Source organism: Drosophila miranda, chromosome 3 (assembly GCF_003369915.1).
Source record: "Drosophila miranda strain MSH22 chromosome 3, D.miranda_PacBio2.1, whole genome shotgun sequence".
Lineage (NCBI taxonomy): Eukaryota > Metazoa > Arthropoda > Insecta > Diptera > Drosophilidae > Drosophila > Drosophila miranda.
In genome coordinates, this window is record NC_046676.1 from 10,003,141 (window position 1) to 10,021,355 (window position 18,215).

General features: G+C 48.6%; 7 protein-coding genes across 10 annotated transcripts; 4 read left to right on the top strand and 3 right to left on the bottom strand.

Annotated features, from left to right (window-relative positions):
* Positions 1–9: 9 nt before the first annotated feature.
* On the bottom strand, positions 10–1,574 carry LOC117188510 (COP9 signalosome complex subunit 4). Its single transcript, XM_033392509.1, has 2 exons — positions 922–1,574; positions 10–848 (listed from the first exon to the last, which is right to left on the bottom strand). Exons 1-2 carry the CDS (start codon positions 1,480–1,482, stop codon positions 198–200), a joined length of 1,212 nt encoding a protein of 403 aa, XP_033248400.1. The 5' UTR covers positions 1,483–1,574; the 3' UTR covers positions 10–197.
* Positions 1,575–1,878: 304 nt separating this feature from the next.
* LOC108158190 (PX domain-containing protein kinase-like protein) lies at positions 1,879–5,998 on the top strand. Its single transcript, XM_017290409.2, has 8 exons — positions 1,879–1,980; positions 2,117–2,402; positions 2,459–2,864; positions 2,929–3,110; positions 3,504–3,743; positions 3,796–4,109; positions 4,223–4,421; positions 4,519–5,998. Exons 1-8 carry the CDS (start codon positions 1,879–1,881, stop codon positions 4,764–4,766), a joined length of 1,977 nt encoding a protein of 658 aa, XP_017145898.1. The 3' UTR covers positions 4,767–5,998.
* A 108-nt stretch (positions 5,999–6,106) lies between these two features.
* LOC108158200 (tctex1 domain-containing protein 2) lies at positions 6,107–8,796 on the top strand. The gene is made up of 4 exons (XM_017290423.2): positions 6,107–6,511; positions 7,086–7,166; positions 7,227–7,426; positions 7,491–8,796. The coding sequence occupies exons 1-4, from the start codon at positions 6,347–6,349 to the stop codon at positions 7,654–7,656; spliced, it is 612 nt and encodes a 203-aa protein (XP_017145912.1). The 5' UTR covers positions 6,107–6,346; the 3' UTR covers positions 7,657–8,796.
* An 83-nt stretch (positions 8,797–8,879) lies between these two features.
* LOC108158189 (RNA-binding protein spenito) lies at positions 8,880–12,411 on the bottom strand. 2 transcript variants are annotated; one of them, XR_001775230.2, is made up of 4 exons: positions 12,275–12,411; positions 11,415–12,049; positions 9,154–11,345; positions 8,880–9,091 (listed from the first exon to the last, which is right to left on the bottom strand). XR_001775230.2 is itself a non-coding variant. In XM_017290408.2 (3 exons), exons 2-3 carry the CDS (start codon positions 11,984–11,986, stop codon positions 9,509–9,511), a joined length of 2,409 nt encoding a protein of 802 aa, XP_017145897.1. In that variant the 5' UTR covers positions 11,987–12,049; positions 12,275–12,411; the 3' UTR covers positions 8,880–9,508. The 2 variants fall into 2 exon arrangements, 1 of the variants encoding a protein (XP_017145897.1); XM_017290408.2 differs by having other exon boundaries at positions 8,880–11,345.
* A 192-nt stretch (positions 12,412–12,603) lies between these two features.
* LOC108158195 (septin-2) lies at positions 12,604–14,077 on the top strand. The gene has a single exon (XM_017290414.2). The coding sequence runs from the start codon at positions 12,700–12,702 to the stop codon at positions 13,963–13,965; it is 1,266 nt and encodes a 421-aa protein (XP_017145903.1). The 5' UTR covers positions 12,604–12,699; the 3' UTR covers positions 13,966–14,077.
* A 238-nt stretch (positions 14,078–14,315) lies between these two features.
* LOC108158192 (zinc carboxypeptidase) lies at positions 14,316–15,875 on the top strand. Its single transcript, XM_017290411.2, has 2 exons — positions 14,316–14,675; positions 14,744–15,875. Exons 1-2 carry the CDS (start codon positions 14,331–14,333, stop codon positions 15,734–15,736), a joined length of 1,338 nt encoding a protein of 445 aa, XP_017145900.1. The 5' UTR covers positions 14,316–14,330; the 3' UTR covers positions 15,737–15,875.
* On the bottom strand, positions 15,817–17,874 carry LOC108158191 (protein RRNAD1). Of its 3 annotated transcripts, XM_017290410.2 has the most exons (5): positions 17,494–17,868; positions 17,226–17,441; positions 16,343–17,157; positions 16,088–16,278; positions 15,817–16,026 (listed from the first exon to the last, which is right to left on the bottom strand). In XM_017290410.2, exons 1-5 carry the CDS (start codon positions 17,743–17,745, stop codon positions 15,914–15,916), a joined length of 1,587 nt encoding a protein of 528 aa, XP_017145899.1. In that variant the 5' UTR covers positions 17,746–17,868; the 3' UTR covers positions 15,817–15,913. The 3 variants fall into 3 exon arrangements, with proteins under 3 accessions (XP_017145899.1, XP_033248399.1, XP_033248398.1); XM_033392508.1 differs by lacking the exon at positions 17,494–17,868 and having other exon boundaries at positions 17,222–17,314; XM_033392507.1 differs by lacking the exon at positions 15,817–16,026 and having other exon boundaries at positions 16,203–16,294; positions 17,494–17,874.
* Positions 17,875–18,215: the final 341 nt, after the last annotated feature.

Sequence of the window (18,215 nt, forward strand, 5' to 3'; positions counted from 1 at the left end):
CAGGATCGATAATGTACATAATTTCATTTATTTCGTAAATTAAAAATGAAATCTATCGCAGCACAGGTGAAACTTTTCTGAAATGCTTCGCTTGCATGGGTTCCGTTCGGGTTTGGAAGTTCTTCTTGGTGCTGCGTTGAGTTGAAGATGATGAAGTGGAGAATTTCAGTAAAATGGTATTGGGAAGGGGAGAGCATTCAGTTCAGTTTATCAAGCCAATCGGGTTCGGCGACACCTATCTTCTCAATGATGGAATTGACTTGATAGCAGAGTGACTGGATTTGTCGATCCCATTGTGGCAGTAGTTCGCGATTCTCGAAATGGACAATGCCGGAGATCTGGTCGATGTGCCCGTTCATGCGATCCTCGGTAATCATCTGGGAAGCGATTTTCTCCGCCTTGGCAGCAGGTATGTCCAGCAGGGCACCCAATTCCTCAAAGGTGATGTTGTTGTACAGCTTACTGGCCGACAACAAGTTGTGCTCGAAGACAGCGCGATCCAGAATGGACGAGCCGTCTGGGGTCGCTGCCTTCTGGTGCTCTTGCAGCAGAGCCTCAAACTCCTGCAGCTCCGAGCGGCGAATGATGCGCTCCAAGTACATCTTCTCCAGGATGCCGTAGGCTGGCAGGTGCTGGCAGCGCTCATCCTTGAAGAGTGTGGCCAGCATGCGAGAGCGCTGCTGTCCGGCCGAGGCCAGAACGGTGCAGATAAGCGCCTTCTTCAGCGCCGTCATGCGTTCGCCTTGGTCGACTATTTTGCGGTAGGAGAGCTCGTTGTAGCGTTGGGCAGCCTCGATAAACTTGCGCCTGTAGTCGAGCACCCGAGCATAGCACACTTTATAAAGCACCTGGCAAGAAAAGTGCGTAGGTTTTGGTGTGTGTGAGGGAAGGGCGCAACGTTAGTCCAAAGTTTATACGCACCTGGAGTTCCTCGGAGTTGGTCTCGGCCTGCAGCAGCGAGGCGCGATTAATGAACAGCTCGGCCTGCACGGAGTCATTGTCTTCTAGGTAGAGCCGGGCTATTTTCAAGTAGGTGCCCAATTTACACTCGACGGAATATTGCTTTTGACCAGTCTCCAAGGGTATGCCAACTAGCACTGTGGCAGCGGCACGCCACTGCTGGTTCCGTTCGTAGATGTTCGCCAAATGAAAACGGATGCCGGCAACCTGTTCCTCAAACGAAATTACGCGTGGATGGACCTTTTCCAGTGTGAAGTGCGACAATTGCTTAGAGAGATCATCGGGCAGCTTGCTCAGCTCCACGCCCACATCGTTCAGGATCTGACGCGAGATTACCAGGCTGACATGCTCATTGACAATTGCCTCAACAAAGAGCCTCAGCGCATCAATCAATTCTTGTCCGGTATTCGACAGAACAGTCCTTAGAAGCTGGCGGTACTTGTCCGCCTGGTCCTTGTGTGTGCCAGTGAAGTTGATCAGGCTCATCAACTGGTTCCGCAGGATAGCCGTCGAAATGCCCATTTTTGAGGATGCAGCTACGTTTAATTTAATATATTTATAATTATTTCGCACTAAAAACAACAATGCAAACTATCGATTGTCGATGTCGCGACAGTGCTGTAAGACGCGATAGCAAAAGTTTGGGCAGTTTTACAGCACTGGATTAACGAAAACAGTGAAAAATTATTTGGTACGGGTTCAATTGCAAAATAACAATAGAAAATCTTAGAAAAAACCCGCTTCCAATTAAATTAAGTGAAATTATTTTTTAGTTTAACCATTTGTTATTGTAATATTCTTGTGCTGTGTCCGTGCAATCGATAAAGGGGAGCGACACTCCGGTATACACACACAAACACACATATCGTTTCGTAGAGTGTCTGGCAGATTGAAAGAAAATGTATCCAGATACAACCAATGGCAATTTTTGCGAGCAAATATGAACGAAAATTGCCAATTGATGATACCCAACCGCTGAGCTGCGAGATAACCACAGTTGAGGAAGTCGACGGGCATACGGTGAGTGGCAGGCAGGAAGAAATCTTTTCGTGGGGCCCCAAGAAAAATCAATAATTGTTGATGATTTCATGCGAATGATAATAAGTATGTATCTTGTAATGTATGTGCATGTGCATGTCTGTCTGTCTGCCTGCAGGAGTACTTGCTGCGTGTGCAGAGGGGGCCGACCACAGAAAACTCCTGGAATGTTCTGCGCCGCTACAATGACTTCGACAAGCTGGACAAATGTCTCCGCATCTCGGGCATTGAGCTACCGTTGCCTCGCAAGCGCATCTTCGGTAATATGCGCCCGGACTTCGTAGCTGAACGAAAACAAGCACTGCAAGTATACATAAACGCTGTACTAATGAATCCCATATTGGCATCATCGTTGCCAGCGAAGCGCTTCGTTGACCCCGAGAGCTACTCGCAATCATTTCATGGTAACACTATACCCCACCCATTTGCATATTGATTAGTTACAATAATTCAATTGCAGACCATGCTGTGCAGAATGCAGTGCTCTGCCTGCGCAACGATTCGGCGTGGGCCCTGGGTGGCACAATGGGTGCCATAGGCTGGCGTCTACGCAAGCACTACTTTAAGGTGACGCCCAAGCCGCCGGAGAAGAGCAGCAACAAGTTGGTGAAGAGCGGCTCCCAGTCGCACCAGAGCAAGCATTTCGCCGCCGGCAGCAGCAATGGCAGCGGACATTCAATGGATGGCGGATCGTATGACCCCAATGCCGAGATGGTGGCCGAATGGCTCGAGGCTGGACCAGACAAGTTTATCGAAGAGAAGGAGATGACCGGGATTCTAAAGAGCCTGATGGGCCTCCAGCATCAACACATCGAGCCAGTAATCATGGCCGGCCACACGGAAAGCGGATGTCTTGTCATCAGAAAGTAAAATTGGAGAATGGGATTAATGTCGTACGTTTGCCTGAGTTTTTGTCTGCTTTTCTTCCAGATTCCACAAGCATGGCACCCTCAAAGATGTGTTGTGCATGGCCACGAACCCAAAGAACCCCTTCCTGACCAAGTACGGCAATCCGAAGGGACGCACTGCGCTCTCCATGAAGCAAGTGGCCACCTACGGCAGGCAGATCCTAGAGGCTCTCATATTTTTGCATTCCAAGGGCTATGCCTATGGTGAGTAGATTTCTTAGGGATCCCCTACCTGGTCAGTCAAAAAGGGATTTCTCATCTGAGTGTTCTCATTCCACAATTTCCATGGAATCGAATACGCCCTTAATACATTTGTTCCGCAAATCACTGTATCTGTATCATCCAAGCCTCACTGGTTCTCCAGGAATTGGTCTACCTAAAGAAAAAAAAACCAGGCTCTTTTCCACCTGTCTTTGGAACAGTCTTGTCTCCCCGCGATTTGATTTCCTGGTCACCCATCACATGTGCCCTTAAGATTATGGCACTTAATATTTAGCATCATCCGAACTTAGCAAATTCGTAAAACTGTTTTCTTTCTTTCCTCTCCTTTATTTTTTTAATTGTTGATAAATAATATACTTGTGTACACTCATGCAGGCCACCTACATTCCGGTAACATAGTCATTTTGGACGATTGTGTCAGGCTGCTGGATATTGAAAATCAACTGCTGGGCGTGCCGGCCTTCTATCGGCCATTCTTCATGCAGCACAGCAAGATTCATACAATGGAGACCGTGGACGTGTACTGCTTCGGCCATGTACTATTTGAAATGACCATGGGCTATCCCCTTCAAGAATCTGTGGTGCGACAAATTACCGAATGCCCCGAGACGCTAAGTGAGTCCCAATCCATGCTGTGCCTTCTCTACTTAAGCTATTTCATTTGCAGAATGTTTGCTGGAGAGCATCCTCTCAAAGGAGGCTTGCAAGTCTGGGCTTCCGACACTGGAGCAACTGATTGGCCACCGCTTCTTCGCACAATATGCCTCGACGGGTGAGGCAGCTGCTGCTGGCGGGGCTAATACCGAGAAGCCACACTTTAAATTGTCCTTAAACGCCAAAGAGCTGCTCAAGCAGGCAGCCATAAAGACAGAGAATCGGCTGCGCGACGAGCAAAAGTCGGTGAAGAACCAGAAGCGAATTGTGCGGGTGCAGGAGCTGATGAGCTCCGAGGAGGAGAAGCGCAAGTCCAAGCAGAAAGCAGTTAGTTATCAAACTCTAGCATCCCACGTAGCTCCTTTTGTCTCACAGCAATTTAACGATCACGTTTTGATTTCTCTTTTTCATTTATTGAAACATTAAACGCTTATATCTAGAAACTAGAGCACAAACAGTCCAAGCTAAAGCAGCAAGGTTCACTGCAAACAAACAACGGACGCTTGTCGCTTGCGGCTGCGACTGCAACTGCAGCGACTGCTTCATCCAGCACCCTGGCTGCTAGTGGGCCAAACGCGGCAGACTCCTTCAACCGCTCCGACAGCACTCCTGAAGAACCCACTCTGGCCGCCTTCAAATGTAGTTATCTCTGTCGTCCACACCTTAAAATTGATAGTTTGCTTTCCGTATCTCTTCATACTTACCCAACTGATATGCTGTTTCGTATTCCTCGCAGCCCCACCGCTTACACCGGCCCCACATTTTGGCACGATTTACCAGCGGGATCGGGACCTACCTGCTGCAAGCAGCACATCCACATCGGCATCTGGATCGGTGGAAAGGCAGTCATCCACACCAAATTTGCTGGCAGAGGACCCTGAAGCCGCTGAAGGCGAGGGCGATGAACTAACGCGTTCCGCACTGCTCGAGTCTATTTGCAAATTCAATCGCGGCTCTCTCCGCAAAGTGCGCTCAAACGACTAGTGCGGCAGGAGTGCAAATAGGCAAGAGATTTATAAACGTTAAAATTTGGACCAAATGTGGCGTTATGAAATAACCGTGCCATCAAAATCAATATAAAAACCATTTTTAGATGCATATTGAGACAAAAAACGGAACGCATGCCGGGCGGCAGATGAATGAAAGAATCGATCGATCTATCGCTAAGCTTAGCATACCCAGAGAAACAATCCAGCCTAATACTACTTGTATTTACGAAACCCACTGATTATACATATATATAATTACAGCCTATATGTGTCCACTATTTATAGCATACTCGTACAAATAATCAGCTAAAGGGATCTATTTATACTATATGTACACGTTACGAGTCACAACACGTTGCGAAACGGTCTAACGAATCCCAAAACAGGCTCCAGATCGCAACTAAAGCTTTACTTATGTGTCCACTACACGACTGAAACTGACTTTGGTACGAATGAATATCAAAAGAAACAAAAACAGAAGAACAAACGACATACAGAGGAATCTAATACTTTCCAATATTTACATACAAATAAGTCTGCACCAAAATTTGCACCACGGACGATGCTATCAAAGAGAGAACTATCTTTTATAATAACCCAAGGGTTACTTTCGTACAGTACATTGATGTTAGATGTCTAAGAACTTGTTCCTCGGTGTTGTACTCTCTCACACACTCTCTCTCTCTCTCTCTCTCTCCACCAAGAACACAATTTTTAGTAGTTTTACGACTTTTGTATTTTGTATCTTAACTTGAGTTTTAGTTTTCGAGAACCACGAGTGTTTCAAAAACGCTCAACTGTTCGTTAAAGTCTAGACATACCCCCAGAGTCGTGGACTCGCAAAGGAAGGAACAAAGTAGCCAAAAATGGACAAGGAAAGGTGGCCCACAATCTAGCACTGTTATTGTTTTTCCCCTTTTTATAGAGAATTTATTATGTGTGTAATTATCCGAATTATGTGAATCAGAATAATGTATGTATTTGAATATGTGTGTGTATATACGTGTACCGTAATCGATGTTTTGTAGTATGGCCCATAGCATACATACCCATCCACCATTAGAGCACAGAAACTTAAGATTAACTCGTAACTTGATACATATGTGTGTTATATTGTCTACAGACTGTGTATACAAATGTCTAACGATACTTAAAGGCAAACGAAACGCGATACCTACTCCCCACATCCAATTATTGCAAACCAAATAAAGTCTAAAGTAACTTGCCGTTGTAATCTGACTTACAATCGTAGGGCTCAGGGGAGGGTTCTCAGTATAATTCTCAGGGAATTCTCTGGAATATTTCCAAGTCTAAACAAATATGAGAGTCGTCGTACCTTACCTTTGGATCTCAATTACTCAGAGCTACTCAGATTTCATGAAGACATCACTGACTCAGACTCAGACAAAGTTTTAGTTTAACATCACGCCAAGCTATGATATCCCCGAATCCCAGCAGGCTATCCCAGTTCTGGGATTCTGTCCCCGCTCAGCTTAGATATTTATTTGTAGTCACAACAGGAAGAGCTAGTATTTTTTGCCTCTAAAATAAAAATAAGAAAAAAAAACTCGGATAATGTCCGACACTCCAGAAGAGCAGCCCAGCAAGGAGGATGGGCCTGCGGCTCCCGCTGCCAAGGAGGAGGATAAAGCATCTGCGTCTGCTGCTTCTTCCAAAGAGAAATCCGGCAAGGGAAAAGACAAGGACAAGGAGGGCAAGGACAAAGCGGCCAAGGGAGAGGTAAGTTCGGCACTCGGCAGTCGGCTGCCAAGTGGCACACAAAAACACATCCACATCCCAGCCATCGGCATCGGATTGGGGGCAGAATGTGTGCCATTTATTGATCCAACAATGTCCCGGGACATTGCCACGGCGACATGCGGCACTTTGTCATGCTGGAAATGGCTAATCATTTGTGGTTTTATGGTTAACCGCGATGTACTCGACTCGATTCCAATATTGACGGCACGCCAAGCGTTCAACCGAAATGGCCGACTCTGCAGCCAAGAACTGGTCGGGTCTGGTTACCCTGTGTCTGGGCCAGGAGCGTGAGAAGGTACACGATTGATTTTGCCATCATGATTCCATGGGTATTTGATGTCTTTTTAATGGATTGATGCTTGTAACGAAATGTGAACATGGGAATGCATTTGCTGCCCGAAATTTGACACAGTCACGCATATCCCGGCCAGGCATCAGTTTTGGGTTGGGTTTAGGGATTGGGATGTGTTGTGCAGTGCCGTGGATCTGGTTTTGGGTTTGGGGACATGTCTAATCCAGAACTAACGTGTTGTTTCGTTCCGCCACCATGCAGAGAGGGACTGGCAGCCAGCGCACATCTCTGACTAAGTCTGGGGGGGTGACCAGCCCCTTGGGCATGGCTCCGCAGCCGAAGGTAAGTTCTGGAAGTTCTTTTAAATCCCGTTCCCCGTCTAACCTGTCCCTTTTGTGGTAGCCCACTATGCGCTTTATGCCCACGTATCGCCTGGAACCCAAGAACCCTTTGAACAAGGAACGGGTGGAAATAATTATGAAGGCGGTTATGAACAAGCACTACAACGATGAGTACATGTTTCATCCGAAGCACTCGCTGCACATGGCAGCCCAGATCAGCGAGGAGATCAAAAATCGCATTAAATTAATGAACTATGATAGGTAATCCCCATCCCCATGTGGAGTTCTACCTAATCCCCAGTCTATATAATCTGTTCTCCCGCAGATATCGTTACATAGTGCTCGTCACTGTGGGCGAGTGCCTGATGCAGGGCCTCTATTCAATGGTTAACTTCTTGTGGGATGCTGAAAAGGATGGATTCGTCACATATAAGGTTGAGCAACCTTCATATTATGCCATCTGCACAACCTTTTATATATATTACGATTGAACTTGGATTGCTATTAAATCAAACACAAGTGTTTACGTTGTACATATCCATGGCGCGGATTATTTTACCTTCCTCCATCTGGGATCGGATTGGATCGTTGCACTGCATCACGACGGGCACTAGAACTCACTTTTTTCACAGCGTAACTTTGAACACATTGACATTGACATTGTAATTGGGATAGATTGTTGACGATTATATTTTATTTAAGTATCAGTATAATAGACAATTGTTTGTAATATTTTTTGAAGCATAGCATGGAATATTTTCATGGTTATCTTTATCCTTTTGGTATAGGTATATATGCTTTGCTTTCAACTTGAATTATTTTACTTTTTTTCGGTACAACTATCTCTGAGGGTACAGATTCAGGATCTATTAGGCTCGATTAAACAGAATTTTCGAATTTTCAATAAATATGTACGTATCTCTCTCGATATTTGTGATTTGACAACGCACGCATACACATACAATTGCACTTTCTTTTCTGGGATAGGTAGCTATTATCATCTATAGCTATATAGCAATGATATTGTTCCGGAATGGACACTTAAACACACAGAAACGGAAAATCATATATGTATTTGTATTTGTAAAATTATAATCGAAACACCACACCACACCACTTTGTTGTTGAGAGCAACCACAAGAGAACCAATGTAACAATCGCCAAACCCATTCAAACAGCGAAAACATTTTGGAGCGAATGCTACACGACGTTCTCTATTCGGATGGAAGGTGAACGTATCGGAACGGATCGAGAACAGGGTCCAGGTCCAGAAGGACCGAATACAGCACAGATTCACCACACCACACCTCACTCACCACAGCAAGCGCCAAGCCACGAGGAGATTCGAGTGAAGCTGATGGCATCATCAGGCCACCAATGGAACAATTCAAATCATTGTTTATTTAACACACTTTTTGCACAGGGGGAAACTGCACTGCTGCACTGCACCATGCACCATGCACCAAGCAACGAAATCAACTCGGAGGGCACTGCTTAACTGCTCATCTGCTTCAGAAACGAGTTCTGGTGTTTGGTCGCATGTAATGTCGACAATCAGACTGGGGGTGCACTTGTTGTCGCACTGTTTTACGGTCTTAAACTAAAACTTTGCATAAACAGGGTATCGAAAATAACACAACTCGAAATAAGGATGAATTTTAAAATAACACAAAACTCTTTTTTGCACTCGTTGAATGTTTTCTGAATTGTTTCGTAAGGGAGATATCTTGCATTTCATTCGGAAATTGGACACTTTATCATATATAATTACAAATTAAAAAAATACTTGTGTAGTTTAGATAGCAATTACAAAAAATTTTTCTTGTGGGTTTCATTCCACAACTTTTTAAGCACAACTGTACACTGTCACTAACACATCGGGAGAACTTTCAAGAAACCATAAGGATCAGACTGCCTCTCAAAGAACTGCAAAAAGAACAATAATTGATTAATTACAATGGATTATGGGGGAGTACTGGTTCTGTTACTGGTTATGGGATGTCTGCTCGATTCTCCGGCTCTTCTCTAAGGGAGTGCATGGGTGTGTAGAGATTTCTATGGCTAAGTGAATCGAATGTGTTTTTGTGTATGGGGATGAGTGATGTCTAGGATGTCAAGGATGTCTGGATGTTTGGTGTCCACCATATACACGACCCTTGCGTGTATGTCACGTCTCCTCTGGATAGGGGACTTTTAGATACATTAGGTTCTCTACTTAATAGTTACGTTGTGGCGGGGAGTGTGCTTTCCAACAAGCCCTGTGGATAGCTTTTTACCTCGCAGTTTGTCCAGCACTTTAGCTCTCCTCCTCCCAACACTGCCACTCCCCTTCCCCGGCCCAAGTTAGGCCGTTCCACCGCGCACCACAACAATGACGAGATGATCCTCCTTGAGGGCTTCCTCGGTGAGGCTGACGCACGTTCGCTTCAGCAGCTCTGTAGAAAAGTCACAGGGAGGGAAGGCATACAGAACTCCCGTCGCCTCGGTCTCCTTGTTCAGCAAGGAGATCACACCAGCCGCCTCCTTTTGCTTTAGGTAGGACACAAGGTTGCGCAGTGGACGCGTCTGAACGCTTGTGTCATCGCAATTGGTGTCCACCGTGGATCCGGCCAGACCCATGAAGATGGCATGCGCCGAGGAGGAGGCGATGCGCTTCTGCACATCATCTAGCTTTGGGGGGTCGAGGCGCAGTCTCTGGGTTATGCGTAGGTTATGCTTGCCCTCCTCGTCCCGCATCAGAGACTCCACGATGTCCGTGTCACCGTCTGTCAAATGGAACTTGGCCGGGAAGAGGGAGCTCTTCAGGATCAGAGCTCCAGTCCACACCGTGCCGCACTTGCGCGCCACTTCTGGTACTGTGGTGGCCGTGCCGAGTGCATCGTTGCGTCGAGTCGAGGTGTCCGAGTCGGAGCCTGGAGAACGGCCGCGCTTGAGGGGCGAACGAGAACGGGAACGCTCAACGCCAGGTTCGCGTGAAATGGAACGAGCTGTCCGATCGTAGGACTCGCCCGGTGGCCGACGCCACTCATCATCCACTCCGCCCGGTGGCGGCACCGAAGAGGGCCCTCCGCCCAGCGCCCCAGGGTGTGGAGGCCTGTGTACATCATTGTGATAGTGATACATGCCGCGACCACGTCCGCGATAGCCACCACGACCGCGGTAGCCGCCACGCGGCGGATAGGGGGAATAGCCGCCCCGGGGGGCATATACAGGTGCCTCTTCGTAGTAGGGATCGTACTCCGGACGTCGATACTCCAGTGCACTCTCATCGTACGGCGGCTTGGATGTCTTAAACGAGGAGGCCGCTGGTGTGGCTCCCGGCAGCTCTGCAAAATCAGTGCGCAGTCTTCGCTCCGGACCACCCAGGGGGAAGCCTCGCATCTCCTTGACCGCTGCTGTGGCTGCCTCCACAGTCTCGTATTGTATGTACGCGTAGGGCTCTCCCTTTTGATACTCAATCTTCTTGATGGCCCCAAAGCGGTCGAATTCTCGCTCCAGCTGTGTCACCGAGGTCCAAGCACCCAGTCCGCCGATCCACATGCGTGTAGCTGGCGTCACTTTTCCGTAGCCAATCTTACACTGGAACTTGCCAATGTACTGTCCGGAGAGTTCGATTTTGGCCCGATGAGCCATGTCAAGATTCTGGTACCGCACAAAGGCGAATGCGTTTCCGGTGCCAGGCGGCGGCCGCTTTATATCGATGTCGTCGACCACGCCGTACTTGCTGAATATGCGACGCAGCTCATCGTCGGCTATGGTCACCTCCAAGTTGCCAGCGAAGAGAGTGCGCGTCGCGAGCGGATCATCCTCGGGCTGCACGTGGTGCAGATAGTTGGGAAACTTGTCCTTTTTGCTCTCGGGCTTTTCATACGGAACGTGCGGTGCCCGCGGCGCCATGGGCCTCATGGGGGGATACTGATGGGGCGGAGGATGACCTCCGTGCAGATGATGCGGATGACCACGGTGCATCGGGGGACCACGTGGTGGATGAGGATACTCGTGGTGCATGGGACGGTACTCGCGTGGATGCACTGCATGCGGATGCATATGCGGTAACGATCCGTAACGATCGTACGGATCAATCGGAGGTCGACGGTGGTCGATGGGCCCTGGTCCCATGGGCGAGCGCGAGTAGTGGTAACGTTCGTAGTCCGGCGGCGATATAGAGTGCCCGCGAGGTCTGTAAATAGTTCAGGTATCGGTAATTGCTCGCAGGAAACAACTACAGCTCAGAGCTAACGAATCATACCTGAAGTCAGGACGGGGGATCGATTTGTACACTGGCTCCACCATCACCATTTTGTCGTAGATGATCAGGCGCGGCTTGTGATGCTTCGCCTCTCGAGCATCGTCGGGTGTGCGGAAGCACACATAAGCCACCCGCTCGTCGAGGTCATGCGTGATGCGAACACTAAAGTCCCCGAATTTCTTGTATTCGCGGTAAAGCGTCTCCTCGACGAACTCGTCCGGTGCCTTTGGCGGCAGTGCACTCACACACAAAACCTTGTAGGCGGCAGGGCGTTCCGCAGACGGTGGCCCACGCATATACTGCTCCCTATGCGGCGATCCGTAGCGGCCACGTGGACTCGGTGACCTATCCAAGCGGCGTCGCATGCGCTCCGGGGAGACGCGCTCGGGCGAGTCGCCTGGCACTCCGCTGCCATTGTCGTAGCCGCGTCCTATGCTCCTGGAGTTCCTGGGAGGCAAGGGTCCTCTGCCTGGACCAGGGCCTGGGGAGCGCGAGGCGCTTCGCTTCATGTTGTGGATTTTGACTGTGATGCGATCGAGTTCAGGTCCGGGTCCGTCTCTATGACTACTCATGAGCGGGTGGGTAATGCTCTTGCAATTATGGGGCTGCCTGAGAAGCTTTTCTCGTGACTATGTCTGCAAGATGGCCAAGAACAGAGTGAATTGAAAACTTAGTGATGAAATGCGACACGAATAACCAATTAGTTGCACCGTAAAAGTGCCCCTTGGTGAAAAAAGAGAAAAGGCGACACCGACAATGGCAGAAAAAAAATGGCGGCCGCCACTGACAAAGAAAAAACTCTTTAAGGGTATGTAGGGAGCCCAATGGAAAAAGATTCGGTTTGACAATTAAGTCCTTACCACTGTTTTCACTTCGAAACTAAAATATATATTAACTTTAGACAATTCGTCGGTAAAATAGACCAGTTTTCTGGTTTTTTCTGCGGCGTTGCAAATTCTGTATGCGCTAGAGGTGGACTTTTGGCGATGAGTAGCGAGTCGGAGCATCATTTTCTCCGATATCGGCAATGCAACTCTTCTCGACATAACCTTTATGGAGGGAAAATTTCTGTGCTCTTAAAATCCGAATTCAAAGTAACGCAGGTAAACTGAAAACAGGTAAGGAAGCCTTCGTATTTAGGTAATTAAACTCTCATTATCGCAGCAGATGCTGGGAATCCCGATGACTAGTCTGACGTGTTGGTGTTCTTGAAATTTGGCTATCTAATCATATAAAAGGATACCGGCAAAGATCTTGAGACTCACAGTTCCGAAGCATAGACGAAATGGTACATGTAGCAACGGAAAAGGCATCGGCGGCGGTTCCACGACAACTCCAACTGGGGGGCCATGTGGGCTTCGACACTCTCCCCGACCAATTGGTCAATAAAAGCGTGCAGAATGGCTTCAGCTTCAACATCATGTGTATTGGCGAAACGGCGCTGGGAAAGTCAACTTTGATGGACACCTTGTTCAACACCAGCTTTGGGTCGGCGCCCAGCACCCACAACCTGCCCAATGTCAAGTTGAAGGCCCACACCTACGAACTGCAGGAGAGCAACGTTCGGTTGAAGCTAACAATTTGCGACACGATTGGCTACGGCGACCAGGTTAACAAGGAGGACTCGTACAAGGCGCTCGTCGAATATGTGGACTCACAGTTTGAGTCCTACTTGCAGGAGGAGCTCAAGATTCAGCGATCGATGGCCACCGCCCATGACGGGCGCGTCCACGTCTGTCTCTACTTCATCTGCCCAACCGGACATGGCCTAAAGTCGATGGATCTGGTGTGCATGAAGCAGTTGGACACCAAGGTCAACATTATACCGGTCATTGCCAAGGCCGACACCATATCAAAGTCGGAGCTGGCTGGCTTCAAGGCGAGGATTCTCGCCGAGCTACGCGAGAACAAAGTTAACATCTATGAGTTTCCCACCGACGACGAGACGGTGTCCGAGACGAACGAGTCCATGAACAGCCATGTTCCCTTCGCTGTCGTCGGCAGCACAGAGTTTGTGAAGATCGGCAGCAAGATGGTACGCGCCCGCCAGTATCCCTGGGGCACGGTGCAGATCGAGAACGAAGTTCACTGTGACTTTGTGAAGCTTCGCGAGATGCTCATTCGCACCAACATGGAGGATCTGCGGGAGCTGACACACACGCGCCACTACGAGCTCTTCCGCCAGCGACGTCTGCAGCAGATGGGCTTTGTTGATGTGGATTGCAACAACAAGCCGGTTTCCTTCCAGCAGACATTCGAGACGAAGCGCACCAATCACTTGGCCTGTCTGCAGGCCAAGGAGGAGGAAGTGCGTCAAATGTTCGTGCAGCGTGTCAAGCAGAAGGAGAACGAGCTCAAGGAAAGCGAGAAGGAGCTGCACACCAAATTCGAGTGCCTCAAGAGGGAGCATCTGGAGGAGAAGGCCAGACTGGAGGAGACCCGTCGCCTGCTCGAGGAGGAGTGCCAGGAACTGCAGCGCCGCAAGCAGCAGCTCTCCAACGGCAGCAGCCACCTATCGACGCTGACCCTGGGCCGCGGAAAGAAGAAGTAGGTCACATAACATGAGGGGGAATAAAACTACTGTAAAACCATTTGCAGTACCTAGGATTAAGCCTGTCACATTTTCTATGAAACAATAAAACAACAGACCCGCGAAACATGTCTGCGACTCTCTTTCTCTCTTGATTTTCCGGATTAGTCCACAGCTGTGACGGATCTGGTTTGCCCGCACCCGCACCCTCTCAATCGCAAACATACGTACATATGTTTCCTGCCCGCCCGCTGCAAAGTGTTGATAACAAATACTCTCTGGGCCTCGAGCCTCTCGCTCGCACTTGCCTGCATATACATACGCTCTTCGGCGAACTAGTCTACGGCCTGAGCAGGGGGAACGGGGACAGAAATAATATTATATATATGCTAACATGGCAAGTCGGCGCGCGGTTGTTAGTCATTCCGATTCTGACGATGGCAGCGAGTGGTATTAAACTGGAATGTGGCGACGGAATTTGCCTGATTGACGCTGGGTCCCCGCCTCCGCCGGATCAGGCCCGGTACGACCATTATCGCATCTACAATGTACAATTTGACAATCAGGAGCAGATCGAGTTGTTCCAGAAACTGGAGGACCAGAGCGACAGCCTCACATTCATCGGCCATGCCCGCGAGATTGGCCAGAAGTTGTCCATTCTGGTGGCGGCCCATCGAGTGTCAGACTTTGCCGATCTGCTGAAGACCTACAAGCTGAAGCATCGTGTTCTGGTATTGCATGGCGATTGAATCTGTTCATTATACGTTGATTTGACCTCTAACATTTGGCCTCTTTGCAGACGTACAACTTTCAGGAAAAGATCGATCGCAATATGGGCGAGGTGCTGCCCGAGAGCATTGATGCCACACAGTACGACTGGCAGCATTTCTTCCACCTGAAGACCATCTACGGTTGGATGGATGTAATGGCGAAGAAGTACCCCGATCTGTTGACCGTGCTCGACATGGGCAAAAGCACTCAGGGCCACGCCATTAAGGGCATCAAGCTGGCCAGCAAACCGGACAACAAGGCCATCTTCATTGAGAGCGGCATACATGCCCGCGAATGGATTGCGCCGGCCACAGCGACGTACATTATCAATGAGCTGCTGACTTCGCAGGACGCTGGCGTGCTGAAGCTGGCCAAGAACTTCAATTGGATCATATTTCCCTGCGTGAATCCCGACGGCTACAAGTACACCTTCGAGCATGACCGCATGTGGCGCAAGAATCGTCAATTGTTCGGCACCTGCCGCGGCGTAGACCTGAACCGAAACTATCCCGATCACTGGAACTCCACCGGCTCCAGCAGTGATCCGACGCGGTATGACTTTGCCGGCCCCTCTGCCGGAAGCGAGCTGGAGACCCAGTGCCTCCTCCAGTTCATACGCAGCAACGTCCAGAAGGAGCAGATCAAAACATACATTGCATTGCATTCGTACTCGCAGATGCTCATGTTCCCGTATGGATATACCAAGGAGCGTGTGTCCAACTACGACGATCTGCAAGAGTTTGGCAAGAAGGCGGCGGCCGCCATCAAGGCGGAGAGTGGACGCGACTATGTCAGCGGGAGTCTCTACGAGACCATCTATCCCTCGAGCGGTGGCAGCATGGACTGGGCCCATGAAGAGGCGGGCATTCCGATTGCTTACACATTCGAGCTGCGCGGACCGCCCGACAGCCAGGACCTCTTCATTCTACCCGCCGTGGAAATACAGCCAACAGCCAGCGAGGCCTTCACCGCCATTCGCACCATTGTGGAGGCAGCCGACGAGAAGGGCTACTACAACTAGGAAAGAAGGTCCTGAGGAGCAACATCTATCCGATTCTATCCGTTCAACGATCTAGACAGACTTTAAGTACTTAGTGTATCTGACTTATGATAATATCTTTATCTTTGTTTTAATAAACCCGTATAAAAAAAACTTTAAATCTTTAAGATAAGCCACTTGAGGTCTGAGGTCTGCGGTTTATTGCTGACCCAGATTATTACTGAGGCAGCGTCTGGTTTTAACAGCCCTGGTGATGTGGTTTCTCGGCGATAGGCGGGGATTGAAGATTGCCTGAACCTCCACCTGACAATCTGCAAGTAAGGGATTGCTTGTAAAGGAATATCATATAAATCAAGAGGATCAGAAGAATACCATTCTCAGATAGAAAGAGAGCACGATCGTAGAGGATAATGCTTTCCACAAGCGGCGCAAGCATTAGGCGAAGCGTGTAGAAGATAACAAGCCGCTTCCAGTGCTTTACATCTGCAACGCATTGCCTAATACTCAGAACCTGCCGTTCTAGCATTTCAAATCGAGTCCCCTGCACGGCTTTCTGGAAATAACTATAGACCAGACCATCTGGATATCGAATTATCAAGATAACAAGGAGTGTGGTGCATGACTTACTCGTCGAACGACATTCCAGGGGCATGTTTCACGTTACGGAGAGCACAGTGCCGTAGATGTGGAAACTGCTGGACAATAATACGTTCGGCGGCGGCCCTAAACGAGTGTATTTTCAGATGGTCATATTGACCAGCCTGTAGGCGGTCACGGTACACCTCCATGGCATGGCAAGAGATCTCCCTGGCCTCGTAGCTGAGTTGAGTATCTGTATCCGGTTTGCTCTGCAGGAACGAACTCAACGGATAACCATGCACCTCCGCGCCGGGATGTGTTGCTGGAGTGCTCATTTTCTGGTAGCAGCAGCCCACGAAGTTCAGGAACTTGGCTTGCGAGCACCCAAGGAACGTTCGCATCAGGGTCGCCCCCAGATTCCCACACGGATGCAGGCCTATGATTCCAAATCGAAAGTCATCGCTTGCCAGTTGCAAGGTATCCCGGATCCCGGCGATGAATTGCGCCGGTTGCGTGTTACTCTCCAAACGCTGAGTGAGATGTACAGGTCGCTTGTAGCCGCTGGCCTCCGTGAGCTTTGATGCAATCGATTCCAGCTTCATATCAATGGCCACTGCTTGCTGATTTAGCTCGGCCTGCATCTCGAAACAGCAGACTTGTATGCCAAATCCATAGCCCAGAATGCGTGCCAGGTGACCAACGCCTGCTCCGAAATCAACAACGAAATCCACTGGTGTCGTCCGGCAGCTGAGAGCACAAATTTCCGCCATTCGGGTGATTTCATGTTGCTTCTTTGGCTTGACACGTTTCATGAACAGGTGCTTCAGCTTGTGATGATGCAGCAACGGACAAGGAAACGATTCCTGCATGCGAAAAGACGATTAGAACCATGACCCTCTTCCTCTTCAGGCTGGGGCTAGAGTTTACCAACTTTGGGTTGATTCTCTTCTGTCCGTGCAATGCAGAGATTACGAAGCGCTCCTCGCAACGCCAACAACTCCAGCGGCCATACTATGCTCGTAGTGTTGGGAGCAGCTTCACTGTCACTAATGTAGAGCAGCGCTTCAAATCTTTCTATAGGAATGCTTTCCAGGTGATGTTGCCAACTATCCGGCAGTTTGCTCCAATGGTCATCCACATAAAAGTCCTACGGGAGGCGACTCAATTAATAATTGAATAAACTCAAACAATTCACTTACCATAACATAGGCGTTCAAAAGCCATTCGTACCGTTTCAGCAACTCCAAAGAGGATCGCAGTTTTTGTTTTGTTAACATCTTTGGAGCCGGTGATGAATTAATACCAAAGCATGATGTACATACCCAGCAAACAAACAAACGTGACTTTCGCGAAAAGTCCGCCAAACTCTCGCAAACGATCTCGCAAGCGAGCAACAGTCTCGCAAAAGATATCGCACGAGGCTCGCAATAGATCCGTTTGCGAGCTATCATAAATCATATCATATCATAAATCACAAGTATCATATATCTATCCAATTGCGAGCGTTTCTTATATGATATAGTTTGCGAGCGTTTGGTTTTCTGGGTGGTCGTTGTCCACAGTGTGACCAGGTACACTGTTGTTTGTTAACAAATAAAATCAGATAAATATTCAAATTTTGTATGAAGGAAAGAAGGCATGTATTTTTTGAGGACCATGTAACGCGGGAGGCCAACAATTCACCTAGAAAGCACCGCAATCAACATAATTTTATCGCATTAAAAATTAATAAAATTAATTTAGATAGGTCGATAGTGTTTAATGTCATTCGACCATAAGTAGAATCGAAAATCGCGGCTATCGATACAACTGTTAACAATGCAACGAAAAAACGAGTCGTAGTTTTGAAAAGCCTATAGAAGGGGTATGGACAACAGGCAAAAGCAGGCAAGGCAAATTGCAAGGTTCGTACGAACCTCAC